Raw genomic sequence first — 16,844 nt, forward strand, 5'->3', positions numbered from 1 at the left:
TCTACTGGGTGTCGGGTATTGGAAAACAGGACGCCACTGTTCTGCCCTCATGGCGCCTACAGTCCACTGCAGGAGATAGACGTTAAACAACTAATACCACAGTAAACTAAGCACAGTTTTGCTAAATGCTACTAAATGTAGCAGGGGGGGTTGCTCTTGTCCCAAGGAAGAGCGACCGGCGCTCGATGTAGGAAGGTTGGCCTCTTTTGGGCGAGGGGGATACACTTAAGATAGAAGCGTCAGTCGAGGCAAATCAAATGGGCAAAAGGCGTAGGGAAATTGCTTCTCACAAGAAGTGGACCTAAAGGACCCCAACTCTCCAGTCCCACTGGCTGGCCTCCTACCTGCTTGTGAAAATCAGGAAAGAAAAAAAGAAAAGGCAAGAGAGAAGTTCGAGGTCAGTTTCTGCAAGTGGGGCGGGAGGTAGCGAGGTGGAGGACAGAGGGGAGGCGGCGCCGAGGGAGTTAAGCGGGGCCGACCCGGGAAGGGAAGGGTTAAGGGGGGCCGTCCGGAGCGAGCCCGGTAGGCCCGCCCACCGGAGGGCGGGGGCGGGGCCTCTCAGAGTGAGCCCTTGGATTGGTCGCGGGGAAGGCGTTACGCTAGGACGGTACCAACAGTCGGGGGCCGCGGAGGCGGGGGGGGGGGTGGGTGTGGGACCGCCGGCTTAGCGCGGGGAGAGTGGCCAGGGAATGGCCGGGCCGGGGGTGGGCGGGAGCCGCAGTGGCGGCGGCGGCTGGGGGCGGTGAGCGCGGCGTGGGGCTGCCCCTCCCGGGTGGCGGCGGGGGTAGCCGGGCCGCACCGCACCGCACCGCGCGGGCGGCCATGGAGCGAGCCTAGGGCTCGGCAGGTGAGCGGCGTGGGGGCGGGGAGGGCGCGCGACCCCCGCCCCCGGCGCGGCGGGCGGGAAAGTGCGGGCTGGCTCGCGGGCGGGGCGCGGTGCGTGGCGCGCGCCGGGCGGGGGCCGCTTGGGGGCGGGGCGCCTCCCCGAGGGGCCGGGCGCCGGTACCCGGAGCGGTCCCCGAGCGGCCGCTGGCGGTCCCGGATCTGGCCCCACTGCTGCCTTGGAGACCGACCCGGGCCGCGCGCCCCGCCTTGCCGGCCCCCCCGGCGGACTCCTGCGGGCGGGCGCGGCTGGAGGAGCGCCCGCTCGGCCCGCCTGAGGCGCGGCCTTACCTGGGGCCGCCGGGGGTCTTTCTGATGACCACCCCTCGCGCCCCGGCGCGGTCCCTAGAGGAGACTGGTCCCAGTGCCGCCCTCGCGTCCCGCCGAGCGCCCGTTGCGGCGGCCCGGGGAGGATCGCGCGCCCGCGGGCCCACCTCGTGGCCGAGAAGCGCAAGTGACCACCAGGCCCGAGGCGGGAGGCAGGGTAACCGTGCCCGGGCTCCGCGGTCTCTCGGGATCGTGCACCCCGCACTCGCACTCGGGCACAACTTAAGGAAATGATACGGTAGTCCAAAGTGGGTTGCGCTTGAGATTTCATTTCCGGGTGTGTGGGCCCCGCGATTAGAAGCGAACCGAAACGTTGCCTTGATGGATGTGAGCAGTTGTCAAGCTGCGCCCTTGATTGTGGGATCTGATAAAGAGTTTCGTTCTAAGCAGGCTTCTGTTGTCTGCAAGTCTTCCGGTAGGAAGAGAAGGGGTGGAAGGATGTTGGAGGGAAAGTGGAGACGACAGGGCATGATTGGTCGTTATGGAATTTTAATCCTTTAAATGGCTATATTATCACTTGGATGGGTGAGGAGTATGTAATTTAGGAAAATTAGAGATGCTTGATACTGCGACTTTGAGGCTAGGTAGGGCCAGGTATCAGTATCCTCTCCACCCAGTTTCCCTGTGGAGATTTGATTTCTCACCTTGAAAGGGGAAGAGGAATGTGGGATCTTTTAGCTTTTAAATTGTAGGACTTTATACGTTTATACATGAATCGGGTGATTAAGATTGATATTTCCTATCGTGTTATAAATTAATGCATAAATTTCATTGGGGTTGCTTTTAAAAATTGAGTTAGAGACCTCAGTGTGCTTATAATCCTTGAGTTTATGCAGAACCTTTGAGCTAAGCCTTAGAGCACTTCCACATATATTATTTATCAGCAAGACATGTCTTCGGGAAACTGAGGTACAGGTGTTAAAAATGCTAAATTATTTGCCTAGACTCAGAGCCAGCCTAAGGTAGATTTGAAATGAATGTTCTGTGTTAAATTGATAACTTTTCTGAAGTTTACGAAGTTGTTGGACTTTGATCCCTGGAACCATACAATGGAATCAGTCAACAGGAAGGGTTTCCAGATTTCAAAGTGCTTCTCAGAGGAGAATAAGAAAGCACAAGCAAGTAATTCAGATTCTCAACCTCGCTCACGATAAAGTGCGGTGATAGAATGGTCATGGCAAAAGATGATCAGGAAATCCCGGAGCTCACAGCTTCTCTTTCAGTGTGCCTGGTGAAAATGTGTCATGGATTTGTTCTGTTGTTTCTCTGAACCTAGTAGGAAAATAGCGACTATTGGGTTAAAGAGTGAAAGCTTGAAAACACATGTCCTGCTTTTCTTTCTGGGTACTCTGAATTAGGGAACAAACATCACTGTTTCTGTCATCTAATCTTAGATGTCTTCTCATTATTTGATGTTGAGTTCCTAGTTCTTTGACTTTTAGTCCATTCTCTCGATTTCCATCTGTAGAATCCAGCTCTCTCACATGCCCTTAAAGCTTCTTCTGTTTATCTTTTTTGAATATGGAATTTCTAAATGAAATTGTTCGTTTGTTTGTTTGTTTGCAGGGCAGACTTGAACTTCCCCACACTTGGCGTGACCATCATTTCCATGGTGTAAACCCTGAAGTCAGATACTGCAGCTCTTGAACTGATAACTTTTAAAAATAGCAGCCACGGTGGTTGTCTCTTGATGATTGGTGCAGTCTCATAATAGAAGCAGAGGCTGCTCTTTGTATTCTGTGGCCACAGTTGCAAACAATAAAAAGGAGACAGCCTTCTGAAGCTGATGTCTGGTCACCCGGGGACTAAGTGCCATGTGGTTTTGTAGATTGAGGTAGGAAGTATAGTTACAGTGAGGCACTACAGTTTGTCGTAATAGTGATGATAATTGGCATACTTTTCTCTCTGCACCTAACAGCGCCCAGTAGATGTGCAAGAAATATTTGGTGGTTGAACGAATGAATGGCAAACAGTATGAAGGAAGGGGAAATACTCTAGTGTATAAATTGTTGAGTTCCTGTTTTTGTTGAGGGAAAGACAAGAGAGCGTGTTTCAGATTACTGTTGAAAATTGCCGTGAAGATGGGTATCTGTACAGGGTGTTACTTGCTGGAGCGGCCTTGAGATTTGATTCTGTGACTGTATGCTGTTCTAGCCACCTGCAGCCTCTGGGCAGCCGTTGGTGCCCCGGTCGGGTGCAGCTTCGCAGACTTGCTCCTGCAGCCTTCTCTGGGTAGACTAACTGAGCAGTTGGATTGGTAGTCAGTATTTTTGCTTTAACTGAAGAACTGGAGCTCTTGGTGATGGCCTCACCATTATCATTGATCGTGATTGTCCCATCCTTCTCATCCCTTACAGAGGGTCACGGGAAAGGAGAGCTGTCCCTCCCGGAAGTGCTTCTCCAGCAGCTCCTTATTCCAAACCTATATTATTTCTCCCTCTTTTCCTTCCTTGAGCTGCCTCTGTGACCCCTAAGGACTAATGAATTCATTAGCACAGACCTGGGGAATGGAAGACCTTACTTTGCAACTGAAGGCAGCTTCTGACCAGCTTCTGATGTCAGCCAGACTGCTAGAGGCCTCTAGGAGAGAATATAACGCAGAGATCTGACTTGTGATTTTGTCTTTCCTACCCAAAAGCAAAAGAGGAAAGAGAGGCCTAGCACCCGGCTTGATGAGTCTCGGGGGTGCAGGTGTCATCCCAGTATGAGATAAGAAGTGGAGGCTGATGCAGAAAAGAGATAGCTTTGGTGTGTGTCTAGAGGTCTGTCCTTTCTGGCAAGGTGACAGTCCAGTGGAGGGGAGGACACTAATTTGGGTACGTGATAAAAGGAGGTGAGGGCCTATGAAATTAGGAACGTGTAACAGAACCAAGTACAGGGGTGAGTCCGTCGTACCATTCTCTGCAATGCTTTCTGCCGTATGTACATAGCAGTGCCTCCCTTATCTTATTTGTTTAGGGAATAAGTCTTATCTGTGAAGATTCTTGTTTTCTACTTACTGTGGGGAAATTTTTATAATGTGTTCTGTGCTTTGTTTGCTTTTTAAACAGTCTAGTTTCGTGTTTCTTTTATTGACTTGAGGTTGTGGTACTGGCATCCGTTACTGACCGTGATGGAGCCGGGCTTCGAAGCGATTGAGATACGTATGTTTGCCGTCCTCTGCTTTTTGAATTCCTGACTCTGCCTTTAATAGCCTGCCTCTTCTTTCACAGGGGGGAAGTCGTGCTTTTGCTGTTGTTCGTGTCCCTGCCGCCCTCTTTTACATTAGCGGCTTCTGGTCTTCTGTGGAGTAGCAGCCCCGGTAACTCTGCTTCCCGATGGGACATGAAGCAGCCAGGTGGGCTTTGCGAGGGTCCGCCGCGCCTCTCCGTTAGCGGATGGACTTTGGAACCATGATTTGGCTGCCCAGACACCTTTTGCGGACGCCTCGTTTCTTACCCTTGGTTTAGATAACAGACGTGCACCCTGTTGAGGTGCATTTATGTTTGTGTAGTTCTTCGGCAGAAAAGAGAAAATGATAGGAAGGTACCAGCGGTGGTTCTCATTTCGGAAAGCATCGCCAGTGACACCTGAAGATCGGGTGCCAGCCCTGTCTGGTGTCATTCTCGGGCAGTGTCTTGGGCCATCTCCAGTCTTCCTCTTAGCATTTGCAGATCGCCTTTGCTCCCAGTCCCAGCCAATGGCAGAAACAGGCTTGGCAGTAGCAGTGGCCTTGAAAGGTGGAAGTAGGGCACACGGCGGCAACAATTTAAAATTGGGTGCATAATACGTATACGTATACATATGTGATATTTCTGCATTGTTTTACTGTGCTATGTATCTGAATTCATCACAGGACCTAGTTTCTCTGTGTCTGTAAAAGAGGCCGTCTTTAGACCAAGGAGCTGAAGACATTTTTATAACCATGCAGGTTTCCCTCCCTTGTTCTTCACTCCTTTTATTTGGTGGGCATCTATTGAGTGGCTCTCCCGCACCCTGCACTGTGCCAGCTTATGGGGAAGTACAAAGAGTAAAATACATCCCCTTTCCTTGAGGAGCTCACAGAATAGGAGAGGAGATAGGCAGCCCAAAAATGCGTGTGTGTGTGTTTATATTCATATTTTAACAAAGGGATCGTGCCTGGAGCCACTCAGCCTCAACTCAGCCCAGACCTGCTTGGGGTTCTGCTGTTTCTAGAGTGATCTGTGGCCCGTCAGCTTGACACACCCAGAGCGTAAGGTTAATAATGTGAGGTGTTATTGTTGCATAAAGCTAATATACCTTTCCAGAACTGTAGTGAATGGAGCAATATAGACGGAAAACAGGAAAAGCTGAAGGATAATATTATATTCTTTGAAATTCCATATTTCCACACTATTCTGGGAATTACGTTCTATAATATAGCTTTCAATGGTGGTTATATACTGACAATTGAGCAGTGACATAAATACCTAGAACTTGGGAAGTTTCGTTTTACCTGGCCCACTTGAAACAGAGTGCAAATTCTCAGGCATTTCCAGAGTTTCTGGATCAGGGAACACTGCCTGAGTTGGTTTTTTGGAACAAACCTCACTAGCAGTATGAGCTAAAGATGTTTTTCTTTTCCTTTTTCAAGGAATAGGGTTAAAGAGTTGCCCCAGATCAAGGTTTAAATGGCACAGGTTTGCAGGAATTGAATTTTTTTCCGGAGGGCACAAACACTCTCTATTGCCTATTTCATTTTTGCTCTTACAGCCCAGAAGAAAGGCTACCTTAACATTTCCTTAACGCCTAGTGATCATTTTAGTTACCTTCCTTCATGGGACACAATCATGTAAGGGATTGTGAGTTTACAGATCTGAACAAATGTTGAAGTGAGAACAGTGGGGGGAAAAGTAATACTCAGAGTAATTTGGACTATGTGGGAATTGGATTTTCTATACCTATAGCTTTTAAGTTACTCTTAAGGCCTATCTTAAGAGCTTTAGGACATGTAAAACTATCATCCTTTTTTTTTTAAGTTCGTTTATTTATTTTGAGAGAGAGAGCGCGCGTAAGTGGGGAAGGGGTAGAGAGAGAGGGAGAGAGAATTCCAAGCAGGCTTCATGCTGACACAGCAAAGGGCCCAACACGGGGCTTGAACTCATGAACTGTGAGATCGTGACCTGAGCCAAAATCGAGTTGTACGCTTAACCAACTGAGCCACCTAGGCTCCCCTTAATTTTTAGAGAGAGGGCATGAGTGGGGGAGAAGGGGAGAAGGAGGAGAAAGAGAGAATCTTAAGCAGGCTCCATGCTCAGCATGGAGCCTGACGCAGGGCTCAATCCCATGGCCCTGGGATCACGACCTGAGCCAAAATTAAGAGTCCCATGCTCAACCGGCTGAGCCACCCGGTGCCCCCAAAGCTATCGTCTTTAAAACAGAGAGCTAATTTTCCAAATTAAAAAGGATTGTGAAGGGGTGCCTGGGTGGCTCAGTCGGTTAAGCGGCTGACTTCGGCTCAGGTCATGATCTCGAGGTCCGTGAGGTCAAGCCCCGCATCGGGCTCTGTGCTGACAGCTCAGAGCCTGGAGCCTGTTTCAGATTCTGTGTCTCCCTCTCTCTGACCCTCCCCTGTTCATGCTCTGTCTCTCCCTCTCTCAAAAATAAATAAAACATTAAAAAAAAAATTTTTTTTAAAAAAAGGATTGTGAAGGCATTTTATTTCCACCTTTTTTGTAGAATAGAATCACTTAATGCTTCCCATTGTTGAACGTGGTAGATGTGAACTTTGTAGAGAAGAGAAATAGGTGGGTCCAGTTAGTGACATGGCCTCCCAGTCTTCTACTTCACATGGTACCCACTTTGAAGATACCTACTTGCTTATGGTCTTCGCTGCTCTTCAAATTTAGGAAAGGATTTGGCTCAGAAGACAATACAATCATTGAGGATTATTTTCTTTGTCATTCTTTCTCCTTTCAGGAGGTCATCTTTGGGTTTTTGATCTTATAGTAATGACTAACAAGTGATCACTGTGGGTTGCCCAGGCACTAACTTTAACACAGTGAATGTGGTAATGTTCATTTTTAGCAACTCTGTGAGTTAGGCAATAGTGTTCTTACTTCACTTTTCATATGAAAAAACTGAGGCCCAGGGAGGTTAGGCATTAAATCGCTTTCCCAAGAGCCACAGTAGGTGGTAAAGCAGGTAGTCGGAATCCGGAGCACAAACTCTTAACCATTCTGCCTCAAAAGAGTTTACATTTAGAATAAGCAGCTATTTCCTATTTTATTTTATTTTATTTTAATTCCAGTGTAGTTAACACAGTGTTATATTCGTTTCAGGTATAAAATATAGTGATTCAACAATTCTATACATTACTCAGTGCTCCTTAAGATAAGGACTCCTAATCCCCATCACCTGTGTCACCCACCCACCCCCACCCGCCTCCCCTCTGTTAACCACCAGTTTGTTCTTTATAGTTAAGAGTCTGGGTTTTTTGTCCCCCCTCCCCATTCATTTGTTTTGTTTTGTTTTGTTTTGTTTTGTTTTGTTTCTTAAATTCCACATCCAAGTGAAATCATAGGGTATTTGTCTTTAAGAAGCTATTTCTTAAGCAGAGAATTAGCAGGAAAAGGAAAACTAGATGTAGGTACTGATTAATATTGTTTGGTATTTTTGGTTTCGTGGAAGACTGCTATTTGAAGGTGAAAAAGAAGAGTGTGCTCTCGTGGTAGGCAGTGCATGGCAATGCAAGCATGGGCTGGTTTCCTGGGGGATACTCAGGATTTAGCCGAGTAATAAACACGTGATGCTCTTTGGTATTGGTGGTTTTGACTTGCTGGAAAGAAGGAAGCACACAGTGCTAGGTGGGACGATTGCTGAATGCTCTCGCTTTTCCTCAGAATTGCCAGTAACCAGCAGGAGAAACTGCATTTATTTCTAGGGGGCGGGTAATAATAATGTAGCCCAATGCTCTGATGCCGCTACCCATTAAAAAACAAAAGGACATTATATCAGACTTAGCTCAGGGTGAAAGTGTGTGCGTTTCTAATACTTTTTGTACTAAAAGGTTGTGATTTTTGCTATTATTTAGGCTTTGGCTGAAGTATGAATGGCAGGTTTTATAAACTGGGCATGTGTAGTTGTGTGAGGGTGTGAGGTTAGTCTCCATTGTTCTAAAGTATGTAAATGGATTTTAGTAAATGATCCAGTGCAGAGTCCGTTTTTTCTTGTGCTACCTTAAAGGGACTTTAATTCTCTATCTTCCTAAGTGTCTACCATGAAGACAGAAATGGTGTGTAACATTTCGTTTCACAGTGAGTTTACTGCTCTGTGGAAGGCATTAGTAATTATTTACAAATATGACCTAACAATTGATTATTCCAGTGTTTATATTTAATGGTTAATTTAATGTTTGCCTTCTTCCCGAGAGAATTGTTTCTAGTCACATGATTTATTTCCGTGTCTTCTCCCTCAATATTTTTAATGTCTCCAAAATAGTTGATAAGGGCAGACTATATGCGAAAATGTTGTATTTTACAAACCACCCCAAAATGTAGTGGTTTAAAATAGTGATTTGTTCTTTCTCACCATTGTGTAAGTCAGCTGGGCTCAGCTGGTTGGTTGTTCTGCCCAAATGGTTTCTAGACTGGGAACACACGTGTGACCCCATTTGACTGGGACCTCTATTAGAACTGGGGTGGCTTCACTTCTGTGTCGGGCACTTGAGCTGAGGTGGCCAGAATGGGTAGGTGCTGGCCAGGCCCCTCTCCATCTCAGTCCCTCCTCATTCAGTAGTCTAGCCCAAGCTTCTTTGCATGGTGGCTGGGTCCCAATCGGAAGCTGCCAGGTCTTTTAAGGGCTGGGCCCAGACCTGGCACACAGTCATTCCATTGCATTCTGTTGGCCAAAGCAAGTTACAGAGCCAGCCCAGGTTCCGGGAGGAGAAAAAATAGATTCTACTTCGTGATGGGAGGAATTGTTGGTGTCTGTCTTTGTAGACAATCAACCAAAAACTCCTAAGTAGATTCAGGTCTTACCTCTTCTTATCCCCACCAGACCTTCAGAGCTTTGCTGAAACCCGCAGTTACTAAAGAAGTTCGTAAAATGGTCCCTGTAAGTCCTACTCAGGATCAAGGGTGGGAGGTTATGTGAGTACATTTGATTATAAGGTATATAATAAATTCTTCCTACTTTGCCTGAAATCTCCTTTGTTAATAGCCTTCTGCATGAAATGTTCATACTGAACATCGTGAGCACTTTATACTCACAGGCATGTTACATTCCATTTATGTGGAAAGAATGTTATTTGACCATTGAATTGAAAAGATAAGGAAAAGTTCTTACGGAAACTTTCACTTTTAGTTACTCTGCACAAAGGTTGGGATTTCTTCTCCATGACTTGAGGAGAAATAGTGTAAGGATGTCAGTTGATCCGAGGGAGATTCTAGGGTGCACAGATGCCAGTGAGACTTGGAACGTCACTGGTGGCTTGTGGGAGTTCCTCCTAAAGTAGGAAGTGAGGGGCCGGGTGTTCACAGGTTCCTCAGCAGCTGCATAAATTGAATGTTATCACACCATGAGTTAGACCTGTGCACTGCCATGTTTTTCTGCATATGTCCCTCCAGACATCAGCTAGATTCTTGGGTGGAAGACTTCATACTAAGACCTCCCTTTTTTTCTGCATTTTCTGCAGAATCTGTATCTCTTCTCCCCCAAGCAACTTAATAGTCCTGAGTTTGTCCTTAGAAAACACTTGTCACATATGTAGGATGGTGTGTGTGTGTGTGTGTGTGTGTGTGTGTGTGTGTGTGTGAGAGAGAGAGAGAGAGAGAGAGAGAGAGAGAGAGTGTGTGTGTGACAGAGAGAGAGAGAGGGAGAGAGAGAATGAAAGTAAATGAGCCTCCATAGCAAGCCTCATTTAGCTGCTGGAGCTGCAGATGAAACCAGGGTTCAGGAGGAAAATTTCTTATAAAGGTCTACCTTCCAGAACTCCAATTTAAGAGCTTATGCCAGCTTTTAGTGTGAAGATGACCATTTACGTTGCCTTTTTTACATTTAACGTTTTTTGAGTTATGTTATTGCCTTGAGTCTGTTTATTCTGTGAGGTAGGCTCTGTTCCACATAACAGAACCATTAAAATAAATGACCATAATATAAACTGGACAGTGTTACACTGTTGGAAGCATTTCTGAGAGGAGGTGAAGGCATAAAATAGAGCAGGCAGACTCCTCTGGGAATGCAAGTGAAGTTTTCATGAATAATTTGGAATGTAGCCAGTGAGTTTGGTTTAATTTCCTTCGAAATGGGGTATCTTCTTAGAAACCCAGTTTGCGGAGAGTATGGTAAGTGTGCCGTTGTTTCCAGCAAGAGAAGAAGATAATACGGCACGGAAACCCTGTCTTGGGTATCCTACCCTCTCAAGCATGCAGGCGTAGAGGGGAGCATCGTAAAGAGTAAGAAGTATGCCATCGCTAGAGGATGGTATGATACCGTATCCTGCATCTCATACATTTTTCTGGAACAGGAGAGACTTTTTTTGTAGAAATTCCACTATGATCTCTACATTGTCGATTTCTTAAATATCTTTGGCTTACCCTGTGCGCTGAAGGAACGGCAACCTTCCAGCTAAAGAAAACCTCTTTCTGAACTGTCCATGTTTCTTCAGAAAAAGAAACAATACCCTGAAACTACCAGCTAAACCGAGCAGAGTGTCGTGTCGTTAGAGAAGTAGATTGCCCGAGGAGGATAAGCAGATAAAGGAGAGCCAGCATTAAGTGCCGCACACTCTTGTGATTCTGAACGTCAAAGGAGATTAACGCCACAGTCCCAAGATCTTTGTAGTGGTTTGTTCAGTGTAGGTGAATAAAGCATCCACCTTACTATGCGAGGTACCGTAGGGATCGCAAGGACAGGTAAGATCACCAAGGAGCCAAGTTTCGGAGAGGGCAGTTGAGAACTACGTAGCAGAAGATACTGGATGAGGCAGAGTGTGGTGAAGGCGTGCTCTAATGGACAAAGGTTTCTGTAGGGTGTGAAGAGGGGCCGGAAATGGCCTCGGAGATGGCCCTTGAAAGATAGATTAGGCTTTAAACAGGAGAAAATGGGGACAAAGGGTAAGAGCAAGAGGTCTTTTGAGGGAGTCCCCGTGTGAGGAATGACAGGGCAGAGGTCAGCCCCACACGTGGCAGGGAGGGCAGAGCCTGGTCATGGTCCGTCTGAGTTGAAACTGAGGAACGGTGCTGCCTGGCAGAGCAGACCGCGGAAGCCGGTGCAGAGGGCGGCTCTGATGCCTGGCTAAGGAACGTGGGGAAATCACAAGCGGTGTGTGATGAGGCGGGCGACTGCGGCGCATCGTCTGGTCTGCGCTGGAGAACCTGGAGGCCTGGAACGCAGTTCTTTCCGTGATTCAGCAGAAGGGGATGAGCACTAGGTTACGTTGGTGGCTGTGGGAACGAAGGGCACCTGTCTTTCCTGCTCTGCCAGGATGTGGCTGGCGATTGATCACAAACACGGAAACTTGTTTGGCCTCTTGCACCCCGTGCTCACTCCCGATCTGCAGAGGTGAATGGTGAAATAACTTAGCAGTTGAACTCTTCCTTCGTTCACTTCACGTAAACCCCTCTCCTAGTTGAGTGGGTGAATTGTTCGCGGCCCCGAATTGCTGAACGGGTGCTTCTGAGGCCTATTCAGAAGGTAACGAGATTTCCCATTTTAAAAGCGCACAAAGACTGTGGAACGGGACCGTTTGGTCTGAATTTTGGAGCTGCTGGAACTTCCTGTTGCTTTAGTGATTAAAAACAAACACACCTCAATATCCGTGGCCTTTATGCCGAATGTTTAGATGTGATAGGTTTGTACAGCACGAGGGAGGAACTTAGCCCAAATGAAATGAGCAGCGGCCCTGGGAGTTTGGGGGTTAACCAGAGTCCGCCCTGGCGGACAGCCGCCCCACTTGCCCCTCTGCGCCTGCCCCTCGTGCCAGTGGTGCCAGGCCCGTGGGCGGTTGCGGCTGGAGGTACTGAGGAAGCGGACGCTGACACAGCCGGATTTCCACGTTCCCTTTTGTCACTGCAGCCGAGACGGGTGCCGTTGAACAGATCACCGGAGGAGCGGAGAATCGCGGAAGGAGTTGTGTGGTGCGTGGGTCGTGCTGGAACCAGCGGTCTCTGGAATCTGCTCTCAGGCTAGCGCTCGCTCTTCACCGTAATCACAGAGAACCATCTTACTGAGTTTCACACCAAACTCCGTACCGTCACAGTTACGTTTTGGATGCACTTGAATTGCCTTTGCCTCAGCTGACAGTGTTACGTGCTCCCTGGGAGAAGGATGCTGAAACAAAACAGGTGGCTGGAGTGAATTAGAATTTGAATTTGACTCTCCCTCTCCTCTTCGTCACCAAAATGAACCGCAAAGGGGAGGTTAATCACCAAGCATGAACTGCCTGGCGGCAGGCTCACCGCAAGGTGATGCCCTCAGAACACGCCGTTGCCCTGGTCGACTGTGCGTGGAGGGGTTTCCAGCTGTTCCTAGGAGAGCAGTCTCCAGTTTCGGCGGGAGGGTCTCAGCCCGACGTTCGCCCTTTTGTATTGGCGTGATTTCTTCGATTGATGGTTTGAGTTGTTAGATGAATTGGAGGGTGAAGCCACACCCTGCTATCTTCTTGTCACATTTGTCTTAGCCAGCGCTGTGCTGTCAGTAGGCGTCCAGCTGGCAGGCTTGCGCGTGTTTTTAAATGGCCCCGTGGAGTGGAAAGCAACCTGTCCGCATGCAAATGAGACCGCACTGTATGTTCTTGCAGAAATCTTGTGTGTGGGATCTGTTCGCTGGGGATCGACCGGAGCGTGGTCAGCCCCATGCCGGAAGCAGTGCTTGTCCATATCTGTGGCGCCCATCTCTTTGTTACATGCCCGACCGGTCCAGACTTCATAATGTTGCCATAGTACCACGTTTCATTAGTTTTCTGGTCATGTTCTACTAATAGCCAGATGGCATAGGGATATGTTTTTCCTTTACTTAATTTGTCCAGATTTCATTATCCCTCTTTTACAGGGATTTTAATTTCGAAAAATAATTAGTGGGAGGCTGATTAAGCAGAGATGCGTGCCTGGGCGTTGTGTTTAACTACGTGAGCAACAGAGAATGACACATCCAGGCTTGCTGGGGGTTTGGATTCGGAGGAGTTACTGCTCTCCTCTGTATCCTCTTTGGCATTTTTAGGAGTTCCTGACTTACAACATGTCATAAAACTTACATTTAGAAAAGATGAGAACTGGAAAGTTACCAAATACTGGTGGTTTTGGATGTTCAGAAATCCTTTATGGATTTTGAAAGGTAAAAATGAAAGTTAAGGAGTTACACATATCTTAGTGTTTTACTTTTGTTGTGCTCTTTCCCATTGTTTTGGTGTTTTGGCATTTGTAGCCATTCAGATGGCTCCTAGATGGGTCTGCACCCTCTTAAGACAGGAGTATTTGCTTTAAAATTTTCATTGTACCTGGTGTTTACTTGTGAGGTCCTTCCCCCGACCAGTCGATTTGAAATTACTGGGTCTTCTCAGGCTTTAGGAATAGCAAGGATAAAAGGGTGAGTTATATATTTGAGGCTTGCAAACCATTCAGGGCTGGAAGGACAGAATTTCTGACTTAATTTTGCTTTATACTTGGGCTTACAGGAATTGTGGGAGGCGCTCCTGTGAAGAAATGGACCAGTGTGCGTAATCATGGAATCTCCTTGCTAACCTGCTCTCCTTGAGAAGTGAGAGAGAGAGTGGGCCGGGGAGAAGGAAAAGAGGTCAACATGAAGCTAAAGCAGCGAGTCGTGCTGTTAGCAATTCTTCTTGTCATCTTTATCTTCACCAAAGTTTTCCTGATTGACAACTTAGACACATCAGCAGCAAACCGAGAGGACCAGAGGGCTTTTCACAGAATGATGGCTGGCTTGCGGGTAGAGCTGGTGCCCAAGCTGGACCACACCTTGCAGTCTCCCTGGGAGATTGCAGCCCAGTGGGTGGTTCCACGGGAAGTGTACCCAGAAGAGACACCAGAGCTGGGGGCGATCATGCATGCCATGGCCACCAAGAAGATCATTAAAGCTGATGTGGGTTATAAAGGGACACAACTGAAAGCCTTACTGATACTTGAAGGAGGACAGAAAGTCGTCTTCAAACCTAAGCGGTAAGTCTTCTTCTCAGGAGTTAGTTATATTGTGCTAGTTGGTTGATTCAAGTAACTCGAAGTTTATAGAAGACTGTTCATCACCTTCTCTTAGTCTTCTCTCCAACAACATGAGCGGAATAGACTACAAGACCTCTGAAGTATTTTCCAGCTCTTAGTGTTCTGTGATTCTCTGGGACAGATTTGTAGGAACATATTTTGGCTGTGTATAAGACTGAACGTTTTACACTTAGAGCTCTCCTTGATTTCTAAATTTATCAAATATGTTCTGTGTGCCAAATGTTAGAGATACAAAATGAATTGGTTGGGAAATAAGCGACTTGTCACCAGAAGTGTGCAGTTAGAGGCCGGATAACCAAGCACACATCAGGGGTGTGGTGGAGTAGGAGTTACCCACATCTTGAGTGGGTTTGGACAGGTGACTGAAGTCTAAGGACTGAAGCTGTGATTCTTTCACATGGGTTTTGTTTTGATTTCATTTTAATTAATAAACTTTATTTTTTGGAGCAGTTTTAGGTTCACAGAAAAGTCGAGGGTGTAAGTCCAGAGAGTTTGTCCCCCCGCCCCCCCGCCTCAGTTTCCCTATAATTAACGTCTTCCACTAGTGTAGTACATTTATTGCAGTTGATGAGCCAGTAGGAATTTATTAGCTAAAGTTCACTGTTCGCAGTAAGGTTCAGGCTCTGTGTGGTACATTCTGTGGATTTTGATAATCCTCTAATGACGAGTATCCACCATTACGGTATCACACAGAATGGCTTTCCCATCCTAAAAATCCCGTGCTCCACATGTTCATCCTCCCCTTCCTCCCTCAGACTCCTAGCAACCACTGATCTTTTTACTGTCTCCATAGTTTTACCTTTTCCAGAATGCCATATAATTGGAATCCTACCTTTGTAGCCTTTCAAGGTGAATTCTCTCACTTAGCAAAATGCATTTCAGTTCCCTCCATGTCTTTTTGGGGTTCGATAGCTCGTTTCTTTTTATTACTGAGTAATATTCCATCGTCCGGTTGTACCACAGTTTGTTTCTCCATTTACCTACTGGAGGACGTCTTAGTTGCTTCCACATTTTGGCAATTATGGATAAAGCTGCTACAAACGTTCATGTGCAGGTTTTGTGTAGAAGTAAGTTTTCAGCTCATTTGGGTAACTACCAAGGAGCACGTTTGCTGGATCATATGGTAAGAGGATGTTTAATTTTGCAAGAAACTGCCAAACTGCCTTCCTAAGTAGCTGTGCTATTTATATTCCCACCAGCAGTGAATGAGCGGCATTAGGTGCCTCACCAGCATTTGGTGCTGTCAGTGTTGGGGGTTTTGGCCGTTCTGATATGTGTGTAGTGATGCCTCATTGTTTTGGGTTTCGGGTTTTGTGTGTGTGTGTGTGTGTGTGTGTGTGTGTGTGTGTGTGTGTGTGTGTGTGTGTTTACCTGTTTTAAGGAGAGAACTGGGCCATTCTAGTCACTTCAGTCCAAAATCTGAAAAAGTGGGCTGAATTATATGTCGTTAGATGATGATCCCTTGGAGACTTCTCCAAGGCTCTACAGAGATCATTTGTTTGGCAATTCTATAGTATAATTAATATTTTTAAAAGTTTCCTGTGAGTATATGAATTCGAAATAGGTTAACATGATGGTGATTCATATTCTTTTGCCAGGAGTTAGTTACCAGTGAATTTTCTCAAAGTTTATAATGTCTAAAATTTTCTATGTACTAAACATTTTTCTCATTCCTTAATAGGGCTTTTGAGAGAATTATAACCGATACCTTTGGGTCTCTTTCCGGTGGGAGAAATGTGGGGTAAAGATGTACAAAATTCAACTGTGATAAGAGTAGTTAGCCTAGCTGTCTTCATGACCCAACCATCAATAGATAACATACAGCCAGAGAACAAATACATTGGGATCCCAGAAATGGAAGAAATCTGTATTTGCCTGGAACTGGGAAGTGTGATGTATGGAAGATGTGGAAATTAGGAAAGGAAACATACGGCATGCCTTTGGAGAATAGAAAAGTCTGATTGGCAGGTGATATGGAAAAAGTATGGTTCCGTGGGCCCTGCGACATAATTTCCATTGAATGCACACCATTCTCCAGGCTCTACACTAAGTACTTTTGTATCTGTCAATGCTTTTAGCTTTTACCACGACTGTGGGCAGTTACACTTAAGTTTATTTATTTTGAGAGAGAGAGTGCGAGCAGGGGTGGGGCAGAGAGGAAGAGACAGAGAGGATCCCAAGCAGGCTCCATGCTGTCAGTACAGTGCCCAACGTAGAGCTCGAACCCACGAACCATGAGATCATAAACCTGAACTGCAACCAAGGGTTGGATGCCCAACCGACTGAGCCACCCAAATGTCCCTACACTTCTTACTTCTAGAATAAGAAACTGAGGCTGAGAGAGAGTAACTGACTTGACAAGGTCACCTCGCAGTAACTGGCGTTTGGATCTGAGTAAGAGTGGCTGGTGTTCTGCCACGCACGTGTGATTCTCTTCTGTTTGCCTGCCTTCCTGAGCAC

The 16,844-nt window shown here is 46.8% G+C and overlaps 1 protein-coding gene across 8 annotated transcripts in view; it reads left to right on the forward strand.

The window, feature by feature from the left end:
* The first annotated feature begins 710 nt into the window (after window positions 1-710).
* Window positions 711-16,844, forward strand: part of FAM20B (FAM20B glycosaminoglycan xylosylkinase) — a 44,294-nt gene continuing 28,160 nt past the window's right edge. The window contains exons 1-3 of one of the 8 annotated variants that reach the window (XM_045048879.1): window positions 823-847; window positions 4,422-4,546; window positions 13,823-14,324. In XM_045048879.1, the coding sequence (XP_044904814.1) occupies window positions 13,948-14,324 (377 nt within the window). In that variant the 5' untranslated portion in view covers window positions 823-847; window positions 4,422-4,546; window positions 13,823-13,947. Of the gene's footprint in view, window positions 848-1,229; window positions 1,458-1,490; window positions 1,625-3,061; window positions 4,547-10,043; window positions 12,495-13,822; window positions 14,325-16,844 lie in introns of those variants that run through there. The other 7 variants (XM_023247306.2, XM_045048880.1, XM_006942731.5 and 4 more) reach the window with 7 other exon arrangements.

The sequence above is a fragment of the Felis catus genome, chromosome F1, assembly GCF_018350175.1.
Source record: "Felis catus isolate Fca126 chromosome F1, F.catus_Fca126_mat1.0, whole genome shotgun sequence".
Lineage (NCBI taxonomy): Eukaryota > Metazoa > Chordata > Mammalia > Carnivora > Felidae > Felis > Felis catus.